This window comes from Mobula birostris, chromosome 14 (assembly GCF_030028105.1).
Source record: "Mobula birostris isolate sMobBir1 chromosome 14, sMobBir1.hap1, whole genome shotgun sequence".
Taxonomy (NCBI): Eukaryota; Metazoa; Chordata; class Chondrichthyes; order Myliobatiformes; family Myliobatidae; genus Mobula; species Mobula birostris.
In genome coordinates this window covers 85,382,615-85,402,275 of record NC_092383.1, presented here as the reverse complement: position 1 = coordinate 85,402,275, position 19,661 = coordinate 85,382,615, and the positions used below count along the sequence as shown (strand labels likewise).

Below are 19,661 nucleotides of genomic sequence, written 5' to 3'. Positions count from 1 at the left end.
TAATGAGTTCTCTTGGGATTCTTTGTTTTGTGGCTGCCTGTAAGGAGGTGAATCTCAAGGTTGTATATAGTCTACATCCATTGATAATAAATGTATTTTGACTTCTTGTCAGGATTTTACTGTTTGTCCATGGTTAACCTGAAGTGAAATTTCTTAAACTTTCCACTGAGTAGTTTTATAAAACTATCTCAGAATCAGAATCAGGTTTAGTATCATTGATATATGTCATAAAACTTGTTGTTTTGCAGCAGCAGTACATTGCAGTATATAACCATTATTATAAATTACAGTAAGGATATATAAAAAACCAAATTGTGCAAAATGAGAGAAGGTAGTGAGGAAACGTTCAGGGATTTGTTGTCCACTTGGAAACCTGATGGCGGAGAGGAAGAAGCTGTTCTTAAAACATCTTCAGGCGTCTTCACCTCCTCACTGATGGTAGCAATGGGAAGAAAGCTTGTCCTGAATAGTGAGGATCCTTCATGATGGACGTCACCTCCTTGGGGCATCGCCTTTGGAAGATGCCCTCATTGGTGGAGAGGCTGGTGACCATGACGGATCTGGCTGAGTTTACAGCCCTCTGCAGCTTTTTTTTTCCAATATTGTCCTCCGGTGCCTTCATTACAGACAACCCGGTCAGAATGCTTTCCATCATGCATCTCTAGAAGTTTGCCAGGGTCCTTGGTGGCGTACCAAATCTCTTCAAACTCCGATTGAAATATAAGCATGGGCTTGCCTTCTTTGTAATTGCCTCAATATGTTGGATCCTGCATAAGTTTTCAGAGATGTTGATGCCAAGGAATTGAAGTTGCTCACCCTGTCCTCTGCTGACCCCATCCTAGCTTGCTCCCAATTATAGGGGCATAAGTAGGGCGAATTGGGGCACAGACTGGGTGAATGGACACCATCTTTCTCCCATTAAGAACTAGAGATTTCAGGTGAAAGGAGAAAGATAGGAACTCGAGGGGTAACTTTTTCATATACTGTATATTGAACAAGAAACTAGAGGAGGTGGTTGAGGCAGGTATAGTGACAAAATTTAGAAGAGTATTTGGACAGACACATTGGTAGAAAGCTTTAGAGGGATATAGTAGTGGAATGGATTTGTTATTGTCATATCGACAGTGAAAAGCATGTCATTGTTTATACAGATCAAATCATTATAAGACCACAAGGCCATTTGGTCTGTTGAGTCAACTCCACCATTTTGTCATGGATGATCCATTTTCCCTCTCAGCCTTCCCAATCTCCTGCCTTCTCCCCGTATCCTTTCATGCACTGACTAATTAAGAATCTGTCAGCCTCTGCCTTGAAAATACCCAACGACTTGGCCTCTGTAGCTGCTTGTGGCAACAGATTCCACAGATTCACCACTCTGGCTAAAGAAATTCCTCCTCAATTCCATTCTATTCTGAGGCTGTATCCTCTTATACAGCGTAAAAGCTACTGGAGAATTGCAGTGCTGGTAAACAAATAAAGTACAAGATCATAATGAGGTAATTTGTGAGGCCAAGAGTCCATCTTACTGTGCGAGAGGTCGATTCAAGAGTTTGATAATGGTGGGTGTAGAAGCTGTCATTGGGCCTGGTGCTTCCAGGCTTTTGTATCTTCTGCCAGATGGGAGGGGGAATGTTTGGGGTGGTTGGAGGGAGCTTTGATTATGCTGGCTGCTTTAGTCAAGCAGTGAAAAATATAGACAGCGTCTATATGATGTTGTTGTTTAAAGTTAAATTGGATAGATATATGGACAGGAGAGGAATGAAGGATTATGGGCTGAGTGCAGGTCGGTGGGACTAGGTGAGAGTAAGAGTTCAGGCCAGACTAGAAGGGCTGAGATGGCCTGTTTCCGTGCTGTAATTGTTATATGGTTATATGAGTTAAACACCACAGGCACATGCGACTAGCTTGGTTGGGCATTTGGTCAGCATAGTTGAGTTGGGCCAAAGAGCTTGGTTCCATGCTGTATTACTCCATAACTTAGTAAGACCATAAGACAGATAGAACCAGATTTAGGAGTCTCCTTCATGGCTGATTTATTTTCCCTCTCAACCTTACTCTCCTCCCTCCTCCCTGTAACATTTGACATCCTGGTCAGATCCCACTCGGAGTACTGTGCTCAGTTTTGGTCGCCTCACTACAGGAAGGATGTTGGAAACCATAGAAAGGGTACAGAGGAGACTTACAAGGATGTTGCCTGGATCGGGGAGCATGCTTTATGAAAACAGGTTGAGTGAACTCGGCCTTTTCTCCTTGGAGCGACGGAGGATGAGAGGTGACCTGATAGAGGTGTATAAGATGATGAAAGGCATTGATCGTGTGGATAGTCAGAGGCTTTTTCCCAGGGCTGAAATGGCTGCCACAAGAGGGCATGGGTTTAAGATGCTTAGGAATAGGTACAGAGGAGATGTCAGGGGTAAGTTTTTTACGCATAAAGTGGTGAGTGCGTGGAATGGGCTGCCGGCAACAGTGGTGGAGGCGGTTACGATAGGGTCTTTTAAGAGACTCTTGAATAGGTACATGGAGCTTAGAAAAATAGAGGGCTGTGAGTAATGCCCTCTAATCACCGAGATGCCCCATTATTGGAAATATAGTAGGACTCAATCATCTATTACAACTTGCAGGAATATTAATTGTCTCTCCCTCACTAGAGATATACACCCTACTGATTGAGACAGTTTGCAAACATCATCAACATCAAGAAGAGAGTTAGTCACAAGATGAATTGGTAGGAAATGATACTTATTAGTTACTGTGGTTTATGGCAGAATGGAGTTGGAACCCAATCATAGGTTAACACATACAGAAGAAATTCCATTCTTCACTAAAGCATTATCTGTTTTCAAGAGTAATATATATGATGATCTAACACATTTCTGGAAAGGGTTATAATACTTCTCATCCATACTGGAACGAAAATCATGGCTGTCATGTTACATGTTTAAAATATGCGAGTATGGGGATTTTTAATTATTTAGTTTCAGAGTTGTTGAACTGTAAAATTCTGATTGCTTTCAATTCCTTTGTGAACCATTCACAATAGAGTAAGGGAGTTTGCCAGGAAGTTATTCCATAGAATGTCAAGAAGGCACTTGACATAAGGGATTTGGCTGGGCTTAAATTGTTAAGTCATGTTTTCTGAATCAACATGCAAGTGACCCTCCCACAGAGGATCTACAAGCAATGTCCTCTTGGGAAGTTAGGCTGATGGGTCAGTGGAGGAGCACTTTAGCAGGAAATACAAAGCTATTAGCTTCAAAATAATTCTGAAATGAGAGTGATAGGTTTTGGAGGTCTAGCTTTAACGGCAATAGAAAGAAAATTGAAAACATTGATTGGCAGAGACTGTTGGTTTGTACTTTCCCTGTGTGGCAAATAGGAGATTTTTAATAGTGAGATAGAATGAGTTCAGGGCCAGCATGGTCCTGTTAGCATGAAGGTCAAGGCTGGCACGATAAGGGAACCTTAGTTGACAATGGACATTGAGACTCCAGTCAAGATACAGAGGAAACCGATGTCGGCTAGAGGTAGCTGTAGTCAAGTAAGTCCCCTGGGGAGTATAAGAGATGTACGATATACTTAAGAAGGCAAAAAATAGACATGAAATACCCATCATTTCATTGGTTCATCATTCAGCTCTAGAACATCAAGATGCTCTTCATTGACAACAGCTCAGTATTCAGCACTATCAACCCCTTGAAACTAATCACTAAGCTCCAAGACCTATGCTTCAATACGTCCTTGTGCAATGAGATCCTCAATTTCCTTACTTGCAGACCCCAATCAGTACAGATTGGCAACAGCATCTCCTCCACAATAACCACGGGTACAGGTGCATAGAAGGCTATGTCCGTAATCCTCAACGTTATCCATTTTATACCTCTGACTGGGAGGCTAAACAACTCCGATACCACTGTTATTTACTGATTCAAAGTTGTATTGGCATATAGGAGAGAGATTGAAAATCTAGTTGAATAGTGCCACAACAACAACCTCTCACTCAGCAGCACTAAAGAGCTGATTATTGACTACAGAACCCGGAGATCTATGAGCCAGTCCTCATCAGGGGATCAGACATGGAGAGAGTTAGAAACTGTAAATTCCTTGGAGTTATCATATCAGAGGATCTCTCATGGGACTAGTATATAAGTACTATTAAAAAGAAGGCACACCCACATGTCTACTTTTTTTAAGAGTTTGCAAAGATTCAGCATGTTACCTAAAACTTTGACAAACTTCTGTAGATTTGTGGTGGAGAGTATATTGACTGGTTGCATCATGGGCTGTTATGGAAACACCAATACCCTAGAATGGAAAATCCTACAAAAAGGAGTGGATGCAGTTCAGTCCATCACAGGTAAAGTTGTTTCCACTATAGAGCACATCTACATGGAGTGCTTTTGCAGGAAAGCAGCATCCATCATCAAGGACTCCCAACATCCAGGCCATGCTCTGTTCTCACTGCTGCCATTATGAAGGAGGTGTATGAGTGTCAGGGTGCACGCCACCAGGTTCAGAAACAGTTACTACCCCTCAACCCTGAGGCTGCTGAACCAATGTCAATAACTTCACTCACCTCAACGCTGAACTGATTCCGCAGCCTATGGACTCTCTTTCAAGGACTCAACAACTCATTTTCTCCATATTACTTATTTACATATTATTATTATTATCATTATCATCATCATTATTATTATTATTGTCGTATTTTTTATTTTGTTCTCAGCTCAAGCTGGTAAAAGCTGAGGTACAGGCATTGCCATGTACACTCATTTCTCAATTGCTAGGAACTTTCAGACTATTCTAGTGGAGTTTATTTTTGTGGCTCCTGGAGATTTACATAAATATTGTTGTGTAGGCCTAATTGGTTAATGCTATTATGTAATGCCTTTAGGATGATACCAGTTGTAGATATTACTATTGGGACAATATACAGTATACCCTGTTCATGTTTCATAATCTTTCAGTTTCCTCTTTTAATTCAGCATATTTCTGGTGTTTTCATTTAGTGACTTCTGTATGTTATTTGTGTTTGGAATGGCTATATCTATTAAGAAAGCTGTTTCTACTTGCTTATATTGGATTATTATATCTGGGCAGTTATCATGGATTATCCTGTCTGTAATAATTCCTCGGTCATAATATAGTATGTGGGAATCTGACTCTAAAAATGGATCAGGCTTGTATTTATACTAAGGGATGGTGTCTTTTATGAATTTGTATTTTAAAGCATGATTTTGGTGAATAATGTTTACCACTTCATTGTGCCTGTGTAAGTAATTAGATTGGGTTAAACTGCAGCAGGATCCTGGAATGTGTTGGATTGTTTCTAGTTTCTCTTGGCATTTTCTGCATTTATCATCTTAAATTTGTTGATCTTTTAATACGTATTCTTGATAATTTTTTTGTGTTAACCACCTGGTTCCGTATTGCCACAAGGAACCCTTCTGTTTCTGAGAAGTGGTCTCCAACACTGATCCAAGCATTCGATGCTTCCTTGTTGATATCTAGTCTGCTCAGATCATGGGGGTGCCTTCCATGGAGGGTCATGCTCTGCCATTGGTTAACTTTTTCTTCAATACTGATAATTTCTTCATATTTCTGGGTTGTGCTCTCATTTAAGTTTAGTGATGTGTACTTATTAGAATTTCTTATGCTCGTGTGGAGTGCTGAATCCTGTTTTCGTTGATGATTTCAGGATCTTTAAAGAAAATTATTGATGTACATTAATAGATACAGATAAGTCAAATTTTTTATACCGATAATTATGAATGTTATCACTGCCAGTACTTTTCCAGTTGTGGGTATTTTTTAACCTCTTTTAGCATATCCATTGTAACTTCAAGTGTTTGCATGTCTTCAGTTGTGTGAGTATGCTCTTTTTCCTCCCTAATCCAGCTTGCTTCTTGATTGTGCATCATCCTTTTTGACCAGATATTAGACCAAAAGTTCATTATCTCTGTGTTTGTTGGTAATTTTGTGCTAGGGTTGGCACATTTCATGTATCCATTTAGTCTTGCTTTGTATGCACCAAGCTTTTGTTTTAGTGTATTTATAAATTCTACAATGCTTTTGTTAGGTGGATTGTATCTTGTATGGACTTTTATATTTCCTTAGAGTTTCCTTAGCTTTTCTCTTAACTTTCTTGCTTCAGTTATCCATTTTATATTCTATTACATGGGCTATTTCTGCTCTTAAGGTTTCAATTTTGTTTTTTAATCTCTTCTGCCATTTTGGTGTTCTCATTTTGTTACTCAGTTTTGAATTTCTATTAATGAGTGTCTCTATTTTGGAGCCATTGCATTGCACTGTTGTTAATGCTCAGCATGTTATTGCGTGTCATTCTACAAATGTTTCAAATTTTCCTAAATATGGTAATATAACATTGTTGAGAGTATTAAAATTTTTTTGCAAATTTTGATGACTTTTTTTGTTTTGGTATGTAGGCTGCTTTTGCCGAGTCAGTGCCCATATATTCTGTTAGTGTGGTGTTAAGTGTTAGGATTATTTTGTCTGCAATTATTATAGTTGCATTTACACAGTTACTATTTATATATGTATTTATTATTATTGTATTTGCATAATTTTCTTCTTTTGCACATTGATTGTCAGTCTTTGTGTATAGTTTCTCATTGATTCTATTGGATTTCTTTGTTCAAATGTAAATGCCTGCAAGAAAATGAATCTCAGGGTAGTAGATGGTGACAAAATAAATTTACTTTGAACTTTGAACTTTTGCAGGTAAGATAAAGGAGGACCTAAATAAAACGAAGCAACAAGGGAGTGAGTTGGTGTTGTGTGAAATCTGGTTCGCAGGTTCGATGAGTAGGGACAGAAGACACTCACTACCGGTAAGTAGTTTATTTATTTAGAGAACAAGACAGAGACTAAACATTCAGTATACCCTTCAATTTAAAACTCAGTTACCAATACTTATCTGAGGTGTATACCTGAAGTAGCAGGACAAGACAGACGCTGAACATACAAACAGTGGCAAATACTGATCGAAAGTGTGCACTCAGCCCCTCTTTACTGCAGCGCACTTCCACTGTTCACTGTTTCCGTGGCACTGGCCAACCGCCACCCCCCAGTCCATGGCAACACCGAGAGGGACTAAAAGGAGTGCATGTTTTCAGTGCACTAGATCTATACTCTACCTGCACCAAGACATTTTCAGCTAAATGGCACTAGTGCTAGGGGCTGCAGTGTTCCTTAAACAACCCCATTCCTTGCTAGCACAGTGGAGCGGGTTTCAATGAACAGGTAAAATGGACAATTACTACAACAGTAGGTTTTCTTAAGGTCTAGTTTGTAATGTATTAATGGAGCCATTGGTGATAGGGAAACTCTTAAATGAATACTTTTTTCTGTATTCAAAAAGACCTGTTTCTGTGCTGTAGTACCCTATGACTCTATACTGGGAAGCATTTCACTCATCGGAGATAGTGGTGTTTCGTTGTATCTGCTTTTGTCCAGCCTGATGGTGATGGTCACGAGTTTGGGACGTTCTGTCCTGAAGAAGGGTCTCGACCTGAAACATCAACTATCTGTTCATTCCCAGAGATGCTGCCTGACCCGCTGAGTTCCTCCAACATTTTGTGTGTGTTGCATTGGATTTCCAGCACTTGCAGACCTTCTCATGTTCTGTCCATATAGCCTGTTTAAAAGGAGAACGATTCCAGGAATGAAAGGGTTAACACGTGAAGTGCATTTGATGGCTCTAGGCCTCTACTTGCTGGAGTTTAGAAGAATGACGGGGGATATCATTGAAACCTATCGATTGTTGAAAGCCCTAGATATAATAGATTGGAGAGGATGTTTCCTATAGTAGGTGAATCTAGGACCAGAGGGCACAGTTTCAGAATAGAAAGACATCCATTTAAAACAGAGATTAGAAGGAATTTCTTGAGCCAGAGGGTAGTGCATCTGTGGAATTCATTGCCACAGATGACTGTGGAGGCCAAGTCATTAAGCAAAGGTTGATAGTTATTTAGAGTGTCAAAGGTTAGGGGAAAAGACAGGGAAGTGGGGTTGAGAGGAATAATAAGTCAACCATGATGGAATGGTGGAGCAGACTCAATGAGCATAGTGGCCTAATACCGCTCCTGTCTTAATGGTCTTACGGTCTTAAGTAACTTTACTGACCTCACAGCCAGGTGCGTCGATGGGACCCACTGCAGAGATTCCTGCCAGCGATGCAAGGAATGAATGTCTGTAGTGATGGATAGGATGAGAGCCAAACAAATGAATTTGTCCTGGATAAGAGTCAAACTTGTTTAGTGTCATTGGAGCTATAGCCATCAAGTCAAGTGGAAAATAATCAGCCATGGTCCAGATTTCTGCTTTATGGGTTACTCCCACCACCCACCCCACTACAGTGTTGCACTGGACTGACAACACCAACTTGCTTTTGTAGCAATAGTGTTTACATGTCAAGATAAATTGGGAGACTTGCCAATAGCAATGGTCAGTGGTGTAGGGGCATCAGCACTGGACTTTGAGGGACTTTGAGGTAGAAGGTCCTGAGTTCAAATCTGGCCAGGTCCCAACATGGACTGAAGAAAGTCTTGGCAATCTACCTCCATATCTTGCCACAAAAATCCTACGGACAACTACACGATCCATAGGGACAACTACACTCTCCATAGGGTCACCATGAGTCACTCTATGACCTGACATCACTCAACGACAATATCTCCTGATCCTGAAAGATTTTAAAGCGCTCTGCAGCCAAACAAATGCAGCATGGTTTCTGTTGTAAAATGCAGAGAAATATGAACATTCACTGTGGAGAACGTCCTGCTCTATTCTGGAATAGAGCTGTGGGATCTGAGGGGGACCTCAGATATGCATCTCCCCCAAGGGCTGACACTCTGGACAGAGAAGTACTGGGTGTCAGCCTAGATTACTTGCTTAAGTCCTTGTTGTGGAATTCCATCCCTGAGCCTTCTGGCTCAGAGGCAAGCTGAACACATCTGATTGTTATTGAGAAATGATTTTGTCAGATATTTTTGTTTAAAGATGCAGCGTGGAATAGGTGCTTCTGGCCCAACAAGCCTCACTGCCCAGCAACCCAACTGTTTAATGTACAGGACAATTTATAATGGCCAATTAACCTACTAGCCAGCACATCTTTTCGAATCTGGGAGGAAAACCAAGCACCCGGTTGAAACCCACACGATTCACAAGGAGAACAAACAGATTCCATAAAGACAGCCACCGAAGTTGAACTCCAGGCTCCGGAATGTTCTGAGTTATAATAGTGTCACACTAACCCCCGCACTACTGTGACGCCAAGAGTATACCAGAAAATATCACCAGATGTGGGATGTCTTTGGTTATGAAATATGTGAAGGGATTTTTTACACCATTTTGCATGGAGAAGCAGTTCTCTTCAGTCCTTTATACTGTATGTCTCTCTTTGCTTCTCAGCTGCACTAAAATTGTGGAATCCCTTTTTTGAATTTCACAGGGATTTTTTTTTAATAATGGCTTGTGGTTTTGGAATTCTGCAAACACAATGAAGGGCAATTCCAATGTTTTCGAAGGGGATTCCCAACTGCCAGATAAAAGATTTTCTATGTGACCCTTTTGCAACTTTGTCAGTATACCAGAAATTCCTAACATGCTTAAAAAACAATAATTTCACAGTCTTAAACTATGCATCTCACAAATCCAAATTTTATTGCCAGTGAAGAGCTGCTTCACATACCTAAGTTATCTTATATCCTGACGGTGCAAAGAGGATTCCTTCACTGAGAAGATTTTGTAGTACTTTTTGTTAACACTTATTACAAAAGTTCAAAGTGAGTTTATCATCAAAGTACATATATGTCACCATATACTTGAGATTCATTTTCTTGTGGGCATTTACAGGAAAATAAAGAAATACAACAGAGATTATGAAAAACTATACATAACAAAGACTGACAAACAACCAATGAGCAAAACAAGATAAGTTGTACAAATAAAAACTGATACTGAGAGCATGAGTTGTAATGAGTCACTGAAAGTGAGTCTGTCGGTTGTGACACACATCAAAGTTGCTGGTGAACGCAGCAGGCCAGGCAGCATCTCTATAAAGAGGTACAGTCGACGTTTTGGGCCGAGACCCTTCATCAGGACCGAAGCGTCGACTATACCTCTTCCTAGAGATGCTGCCTGGCCTGCTGCGTTCACCAGCAACTTTGATGTGTGTTGCTTGAATTTCCAGCATCTGCAGATTTCCTCGTGTTTGCTGTCGGTTGTGAAATCACTTCAGAGTTGAGGTGAGTGAAGTTATTCAAGCCAGTTCAGGAGGCTGATAGTTGTAGGGCAATAGCTGTTCCTGAACCTGGAGATGAGGGACCTAAGGCTTCTGTACCTTCTACCTGACGACAGTCGCGAGAAGACAGCATTCCTTGGATGAGGGGGGGCTTTGAATGATGGATGTTGTTTTCTTGTGGCAGCGCTCAATGTAAGTGTCTTCAGTGATGGGGAGGGCTTTGTCTGGGATGGAATGGGGAGTGCAAGTAATTTTTAAAAAGTAAAAAAAAATATACTAAGAACATAAGCTGTAAAGTCCTTGAAAGTGAGTCATTAGGTTGTGGAGTGAGTTCAGCATTGAGGTGAGTGAAGTTATCTACGCTGGTTCAAGACCTGATGGTTGAAGGGTAGTAACTGTTCCTGAACCTGGTAGTGTGTGACATAAGGCTGCTGTACCTCCTGCCCAATGGTAGTAACTGGAATAAGTCCGCTCATCCTATTTCCATCAGAACTGCAAACTGGTATTGTCTATCACCATCTCATAATGTACATTGCAGTTTGGACAATTCAACACGCAGCAGTGTACACTAATGAAGTTAAGTATAACTCTGTAAAGCCCACTCTATTGCTTACCATGATTTTTAAAAAATGCTTTAACTTTTTTTTGTGGGGGGAAGGAATTGTCAAAGATTCAGATCAGACCTTGCAGTGAAAATGCCTTCCCTCTCCCCAACAGCTGCTGAATTCCTCCAGCAGATTGCTTGTTGTTCCACACTGTAGCATCTGCAGGCTCTTATGTTTCCTCTTGCTTTTAGGACATTTCTTTATTGTATTTCTTTATTTTCTTGCTTTTATGTCCTTGCACTTGGAGTTCAAATGCTACCCAGGATGGTAAGGTAGAAGCTCCTTTATCTAGCAAGTGTAAAGGTGGATCTGAGATACCTTTGAACGTGTCAAATTCCTTCCTGGACATGGACTCAGAATTTGGCAATGAGGCCATTGAGGTTGGCGTGGTCTAGCACCTTTTAGGAAATTCAGGGTTAAACATTTTTAAAGATTAGCTTTATTTGTAACATGTGCACCAAAACATATAGTGAAATATGTCATTTGCATCGATGATCAACACAGCCTGAAGATGTTTCTGGGGGTAGGGGGTGGCATCCTGCAAGTCTCGCCATGCTTCTGGCACCAACATTGCGTACCCTCAACACACTAACCCTAACCCGTACATCTTTTGGAATGTGGGAGGAAACTGGAGCACCTGGAGGAAACTCAATGTGGTCATGGGGAAGAACATACAGGCAGTGGTGGGAGTTGAACCCTGATATTCCATTCACTGGCACTGTGACGCGTTACACCAACCACTATACTACCGTGCCACCTTGCACCTTACTGTGCCACTTCTGACCCAGGAGTCACTGGTGTGGGCACTGTCCACCACACTAAAGTTTGGAAGAGTTAAAAGTATATAAAGTAAGGTGAAAATATGGAAATTGGCATTACCAGATCCCTCTTCCACCTTTTTTTTGACCAACTCCGTATTGTCTACTTAATCTTTGGTCTGAAATCCTTATTCCTGAATCACAAGTTCTGAGTTCTAGCTTTTGTTTCTCAACAAAATATTAATTGCCACAATGGCATATGGACTCAAAGGATTTACCCAAGCAGGGGATTTAGTACCATAGAGAGTGAAAAGGAAGTTTTGTTCTGGAAGCTAAAACTGGATAAACAGAGGGAGATGTTGATAGGTCATGATAAGATATGGATGTTGGGTCAAATAGCTGTTCTCTAAAGGTGACCGTCTGACTGACTGTTTGTACCTGCATGACTGAGCCACACTGATGGCAATGATTGTATTTCCGTTTTATTGCAGGCACTCTTCTTCATGTGTCTTGTGTTTCTGCTGCATATTAATGCATCAGATTCATGGCGTGCTTTCATCAAAAACACAATAGGAGCGGCAGGGAGCTGTCGGGAAAAGATCGATAATCTGGTTAGAAAACAAACAGTATAATGCTGACACCTCAATGTCTAATGCATTTGTCCTTGTTAACACTAATAAACCCCCCTCTCCCCTTAAGTTAACACGAATAACCCCTGCTCTCCCTTTAAGTTAACAAATTTCACAACATATGTGCTGGTGATATTAAACTTGATTCTGATTACGATATACCCACCAAACTATTATACCCTGAGCTATGATTTCCCACATGGACGCTACTAATCTTGATATAGCTTTTAACTCTCTGTAGTGCTGCCTGTAAGAGCTTCAATCCTTTTTAAAATACCCCAGAGGCTATAAACCCTAATGAACTTCAAATGCATTAATGTCAGACACCTTAACTGTATCTTTCTTTTCCAGGCTAGTACCCTGCTTCCAAGTGTGGTGCGATATGAAGTTTTATCAGATACAGACGTTGAAAATCTGGTAAGAAATTCTTATGTTGGATCAATTTTACAACAGCATGGAGTGATGTTCTCTCTAAGTTGTTTTGCTCTATGAATGAGTATTAACGTGTGTGGTGGAACACAGGAGCCAGATACTGACAGTTCAAGTTCAAGTTTAGTTTATTAACATTCAACCGTACACACGTATACAATCAAACAAAACAATGTTCCTCCGGACCAAGGTGCATAATACAGTACATATAACTGACACACACAACACTTAAAGAAATATTACTGGTATAAATTAACAAGTATAAGGTGTATTTACGACACAAGTTAAAATTAAACAGTGTAACACTACTGGCATTTCATATGTAATGAGACCTAGCTGGTGGCGGTGAATAGACTAGACTCACAGCCTGGGAGGGGAAGCTGTTCCCTATTCTAACAGTCCTTGTCATAATGCTACGGTACGTCTTGCCTGATGATAGAGGGCCAAAAAGATCGTTGGATAGATGGGAGTGACCATTGACGATGCTAAGAGCTCAGCATACGCAGTACTCTGAATATATATATCTGATGGGTGGAATAGAAACCCCAGTGGTCCTCTAGGAATGGAGCATTCCTAGTTTAAAAACAGAAACAGTGGGATTGCCGAGCAGCTCAGGAAACAATTGTGGAATGAGAAACAGAGTTAACATTTTGAGTTGACTGTATTTCATTAGGACTGTGCAAAGTTAGAAATAAACCAAGTTTTAAGAAGGGAAGAGGTGGAGAGGACAGATAGAGTGGAAGGCAGGAGAGATAAAGTGTTGTGCAAAAGTTTTGGGCACACGTATATTACTAGGGAGCATAAGACGTTTGCACAGTACTGCATTTGTCAACAGCGGAGTGCAAGTTTGTAAATCTAGCGGGAGCGAAGGGTGTTGGAATGTCGGATCTGGAGTGCCACAGGAGGGGAGTGGGACAGGTGTCACGTGATTGGCAACAATGACTATCAATCGAATTGAGTCAGGTTTTATAAAAACAATCAAACATTTATTAAACTCTGCTCAATATTAAAAAAAAACAAATGAAAATCTTAACCACAAGTAAACTGCTATGCAGCTATTTAACAAACCGCCACTCAGTACTAGTCCTTAAAGTGGTAAATGCGAAAACAGTCTTAAAGTGGTAAATTCAAACACAGTTCTTAGAATGGTAAATTTGAAAGTCCAAGAGATTTATACAGTCAATTAGGAGAGACTTTCCTGAAGTAAAGAATTCCTCAAAGACGCGACGTCACTGCCAATCCCAGCCGGATCCTGCCTTGTCCGCAGGATCACATCGACGAAAATAAAACATTTTAAAGGCACTAACCTTTCCCTCTGGATACTAGATACTGCACAACCTTTCTGCTGCTTTTAGCAGAGGCTATCTCATGCAGATCACTCTTACTTGAACGAATTCAATAATGGTCAATCCTTTCAACCGTTGAACGACTCCCGTCTTCACTCTCCAATGCTACTGAAAAGGTACATCAACAAATCTGGCAGCTATTGGTTAAACTGCCGACCCAACACTTTTGTACCTTACAATAGAACGTAAAGCTCCGTTTTAAATCAAAACTGCATCATAAAGCAAATACACAGGGGAACGGAGTATCTGGCTGATGTTCTAACTGGAACCCAGGGGTCTCCTTTTATACCCGTGGTGAACGTGTCATCACGTGACCTCACATTGGTGGGAAAATTACATCAGGTGACCTCCAAAAGACCATTACATCATCCTCATAAGACAGTCAGAAGATATCCATGAGGTATGTATCACAGGTGACAGAGAAGGAGTGCCGGGGGGGGGGGGGGGGGGCGGTTGCAGGTGCAGACACACCCAGCCCTGAGACACGAGGCAAGGTCATTTGATTCTAAACACATCTTAGGTACCCCAGCAATATATATGCGTCTCAGGCTTTTGCACGATATAGTATAAATCAGGACTGAATCTTGCAGCTGGGTGATGAAGAGAGGTGATCAAAGGGGATCGTAAAATCATGAAGGAAAGGCTTAGATGGAGTAGACAGTCAGCAATCCCAGGGTGGAAATGGCAAATACAAGAGGACATAATTTTAAGGTGATTGGAGGAAAATACACGGGGCATGTCAAAGTGTGTGGTTTTTTTTCCACACAGAATGTGGTGAGTGTGTTGAATGTGCTGCCGAGGATACGTTAGGGGCATTTATGAGACTTTTAGATAGGACGTGGATTATGCAGAAAGAGAGGACTACGTGGGAGGGGAAGGGCGAGATTGATCTTTGAGTTGGTTAAAGGGTCAGCACAACATTGTGGGCCGCATGGCCTGTACTGTGCTGTAATGTTCTATGTTCTGTGTGTTAAGTCAGCAGATCAGATAGTGAGGAGGCACAAACCAGGGATGTGATTGACTAAGGAATCAAAAGTGATTGGGGCAAAAACCCCTTTGTGCAGCGAGTGACTTCAAAAGAGTGCAACAATGATTCATGATAATTTTATCCTCAGTTATCAGGAGAGGCTGGTCAATCTAGAACTTTAATCATTGGAGTGTGGGAGATATTATGGAGGTGTATAAAATCATGAGGGCCATAAGTAGAGTAAATCTTGCAATCTCTTTCCTAGGGAAAGGGAATCAAAGACTAGAGGTCATAGGTTTAAGGTGAGGGGTGAATTGCCTGTGGAGCTATTTCTTCACACAGATGCTGGCGCATAGCTGGAACGTGCTTCCAGAAGGAGTAATTGAGGTAGATACAATGACAACACTAAAAAGACATTTGGAAGGGTACATGGACAGGAAAGGTTTAGAGGGATTTGGGCATTTTGGCTGGCATTGTTGGATCTTGATACTCTTGCGATCCAAAGATTCTTTGGAAGTCAAGATTGAGGTGCAAACCTTGTTGCGTGCGACCATTTTATGAACTGCTACAAGAACAAAGAACAGGCAAAGAGAGCTGAGAGAAGCAAAGTAAAGAAAAAAAATGTAGGCCTGGTCATCTCCTGCTCAGACTAGAAATAACAACATTCCAGTGATAAGAGAGCCAGTTCCAAGTGGCATGACACCTACAGAAAACTAAAAAGCTTCTAGAAAAGTGCAGAAGCAGCTGAACTTTTCACTGAATAATTACGTGTGTATACAGTAGATGATTATACATGAATATAGCTAAAAGGCCTTCTACTGAGCTGTAAGACTCTATGAGTTATTGGGCTAGGGAATCGACTGGTAAGGAAGGCTCCATCGTATCCTCTGGAACAGAACTGGAAAAATATCCTAAAGGAAAGAATCTAGAGAACACAGACTGTGCAAAAGTCCGAGGCACGTATAGACATAGCTAGGTTACCGAAGTCTTCTGCACGGTGTGGTAATTGTCAATGGGGAGCAGAAAGTGAGTTTATAAATCTGCCAGGAACGAAGGGTGATGATAGGAATAGTGAGGGTGGAGCACCGCGGGAAAAGTGTGGGACGGGTGGCAGAGAAGGTCTGCCAGGTGCCGGGGTGGTGGGGTAGGGGGTGGGGTGGTGGAGCAGGTGCAGATACACCCAGCCCTGAGACACCGGGCAAGGTCATTTGATTCCAAACAATTGGTTTTTTGATCATTACGGAATGTCTGTCTGGTGCTTCCCGCTCCCTCCCCCCCCCTTTCCCCTTTTCCCAACCATGATTCCCCTCTCCCTGCCCCCTTCCCACTCTCAATCCACAATAGAGACCCATATCAGAATCAGGTTTATCACTACTCATGTATGTCATGAAATCTGTTTTTTATTTTGTGTCAGCAGTACAGTGCAATACATAAAATTACTACTGTACTGTTTAAAGGTGTTAGGCTCCTATCTATATATACAAGATATTAAGAGGAATAGATAGAGTGGATAGCCAGCATCTCTTCCCCAGGGCACCACTGCTCAATACAAGAGGACATGGCTTTAAGGTAAGGGGTGGGAAGTTCAAGGGCGATATTAGAGGAAGGTTTTTTACTCAGTGGCTGGTGCATGGAATGCACTGCCTGAGTCAGTGGTGGGGTCAGATACACGAGTGAAACTTAAGAGACTATTAGACATGTATATGGAGGAATTTAAGGTGGGGGGTTTTATGGGAGGCAGGGTTTAAGGATCGGCATAACATTGTGGGCCGAAGGGCCTGTACTGTGCTGTACTGTTCTGTGTTCTATGTTCTATTTGCCTTAGACTTCTGCACAGTTCTGAATAAGGAGAGAGAGTGGGGCAAATTGGAGAAGTCTTATATTGGGTCATTTGGGGACTGAAGAGCAACTGTGATTGACTAAGGAAGAGCATTTTGTGATTCTGTATTGGGACAAATCAAAAGAAAGGACCAAATTGGAGCAAATGTAACCATACGAGAAGAATCATGGAGAATTGCAAGTGGAAACACCATAAGACAGACATTGGTGCCATCATCTGCTCTGTCATTTCATCTTGCCTGATTTATTACCCTTCTCAATCCCGTCCTCCTGCTTTCTTCCCATAACCTTTGATGCCCTTACTAATCAAGAACCTATCAAACAACACTTTAAATATACCCAATGACTTGGCCTCCACAGCCGTCAGTTGCAATGAATGCCACAGATTCACCACCTTCTGGGTAAAGAAATTCCTCCTCATCTCTGTTCTAAGGAGAAGTCCTTCTATTCTGAGGCTGTGCCCTCTGGCGCTAGACTCTCCCACTATTGGAAACATCCTCTCCACATCCACACTTTTTAGGCTTTTTAAAATTCGGTACACTTCAGTGATCCCCCACTCTTCATTTGTCTTGAGGAGTGGAGCTGGATGAAATCCTGCGGAGCTTAACAGTGCCGAGGACAGAGCTGCCTGCTTGATTAGTGTCCTCAGCCACCTTGACCATGAACTCTTCATTACAGTTATTGGGTCCAAGTCTTGGAATTCCTTATCTAAGAGCACTGTGGGGTCCCTTCACCTGACAAGCAGACTGTAATAGATTAAAAGGCATCTCACCACCAAGTTCTAAGGCGTATTTAAGGATGGACATAAATCTGCAATTAACATATCTGTACAGAGTAAACTTAAACTTAAATATTCAAATAACCTCCAAACAAGTTCACCCAAACATAATACCATAAGCTATAGAAGCAGAATTAGGCCATTTGGCCCATCGAGTCTGCTCTACCATTTCATCATGGGTGATCCAATTTTTCTCTCAGCCCCAATCTCCTGTCTTCTCCTCATATTCTTTCATGCCCTGACCAATCAAGAATCTATCAACCTCTGCCTCAAATATACTTACAGACCTGGCCTCCATAGCTGCCTGTGACAAAGAAATCCACAGATTCACCACTCTCTGGCTAAAGAAATTCCTCCTCATCTCTTTTCTAAGAGCACTCCCCTCAATTCTGATGCTGTGTCCTCTGGTCTTAGGCTCTCCCACCATAGGGAACATCCTCTCCATATCCACTTTCTCAAGGCCTTACACTCTTTGATAGGTTTCAATGATGTTATCCCTCATTCTTCGGAATTCCAGTGCATACAAGCGCAGAGCCATCAAACACACTTTATATGACAAGTGATTCAATTCTGGAATCATTTTTGTGAACGTCCTTTGAACCCTCTCATGTTTCAGCAGTTTCTCAGATAAGGGACCCAAAGTTGCTCACAATACTCCAAGTGAGGCCTCGCCAGTGCTTTGTAAAGTCTCAACTCTTTCCTTATGATCAACAATTCTTTGTACCCTTTTCCCTGAGCACTAGCTTAACTTGCAAATAGAACCACTCGTGAAGTGCAACCAAATGCGGTCATTTGTGGTCAGCAACTTTTGAGGAGCAGCAATGAAAAATGCACTCATAAATCAAAAGCAATTACCAGAAAATTCTGGAGGAACTCAGCCAGTCAAGAGACATCAATGGAAAACAAGAAAAGCTAGTGTTTCAGATCGAGAACTGTGGGTTGAAGAGCAGCGACAAATCCTGTGGGATAGAGCTATTAAGAAAAACAAAAACTTTATATCATCATAGAAGTTTCTTCCCTTGGACAAATTATCTGATTAACCATTCTACTTGTCAACCCACCCTGTCTATTAACCCTGAAATGCACTGAACTGCAGTTAAACCACTTATTATAATGTTGTTTACATTTTAAATTCATGTTGGCATTCATGCTCATTTTACTGTACTTAACCTCTAACTTAATTTTTAGATAACACCTCTTTCTTAATAATTGTTCAATGCTGTCATTTTTTGTCGCTAGCTCGCCAACACACCATAGCAAGTGCACCATAAATCCGATGTCATATTTACCTTTGCTGGCAACACCGGTGCCATTGGCCAAATCAAAGGTGATGAATCAGCATGTAGGAGAGAGATTGAAAATCTGGCTGGATGATGCCACAACAACATCCTCTCACTCAGTATCAGCAAGACCATTATGACTTCAGGATGAGGAGACCAGGGGTTCGTGAGCTAGTCCTTATCAGGGGATTAGAGGTGGTGAGGGTCAGCAACTTTGAAGTCCTCAGTGTGATTATTTCAGAGGATCTGTCCAGGGCCCATACATAAGTGCAGTTATGAAGAAAACACAGCTGCTCTTGTATCTACTTAGGAGTTTGAAAAAATTCAGCATGACATCTAAAACCTTGACAAACACCCATAGATGTGTGGTGGAGAGAATATTGACTGGTTGCATCATGACTTGGTGTGGAAACGCCAATGCCGTGAATGAAAATGCCTGCAAAATGTGGGTAAAGCCCTCCCCACCATTGAGTACATCTACATAGAGCATTGTCACAGGAAAGCAGCATCCATTATTAGGGACCTCCACCAGCCATCTCATGCTCTCTTCTCTCTGTTGCCATCAAAAAGAAGGGACAGGAACCTTATGACTCACACCAGGTTCAGGAACAGTTATTACCCATCAACCATCAGGCTCTTGAACCAGTGGGGATAACTTCACTTGCCCCATCACAGAACTGTTCCCACAACCAATTAATTCACGTTCAAGGACTTTTCATCTCATGTTCTCCCTATTTATTGCTTAATTATTTTTATTATTTTTTTTTCT

At 41.4% G+C, this 19,661-nt stretch overlaps 1 protein-coding gene across 4 annotated transcripts in view; it reads left to right on the top strand.

Annotated features, from left to right (window-relative positions):
• Window positions 1-19,661, top strand: part of LOC140210039 (uncharacterized) — a 94,713-nt gene that overhangs the window by 49,247 nt on the left and 25,805 nt on the right. For all 4 annotated transcript variants that reach the window (XM_072278810.1, XM_072278813.1, XM_072278812.1 and 1 more), the window contains 3 exons: window positions 6,739-6,848; window positions 12,116-12,235; window positions 12,605-12,670. In XM_072278810.1, the coding sequence (XP_072134911.1) occupies window positions 6,739-6,848; window positions 12,116-12,235; window positions 12,605-12,670 (296 nt within the window). The remainder of the gene's footprint in view (window positions 1-6,738; window positions 6,849-12,115; window positions 12,236-12,604; window positions 12,671-19,661) is intronic.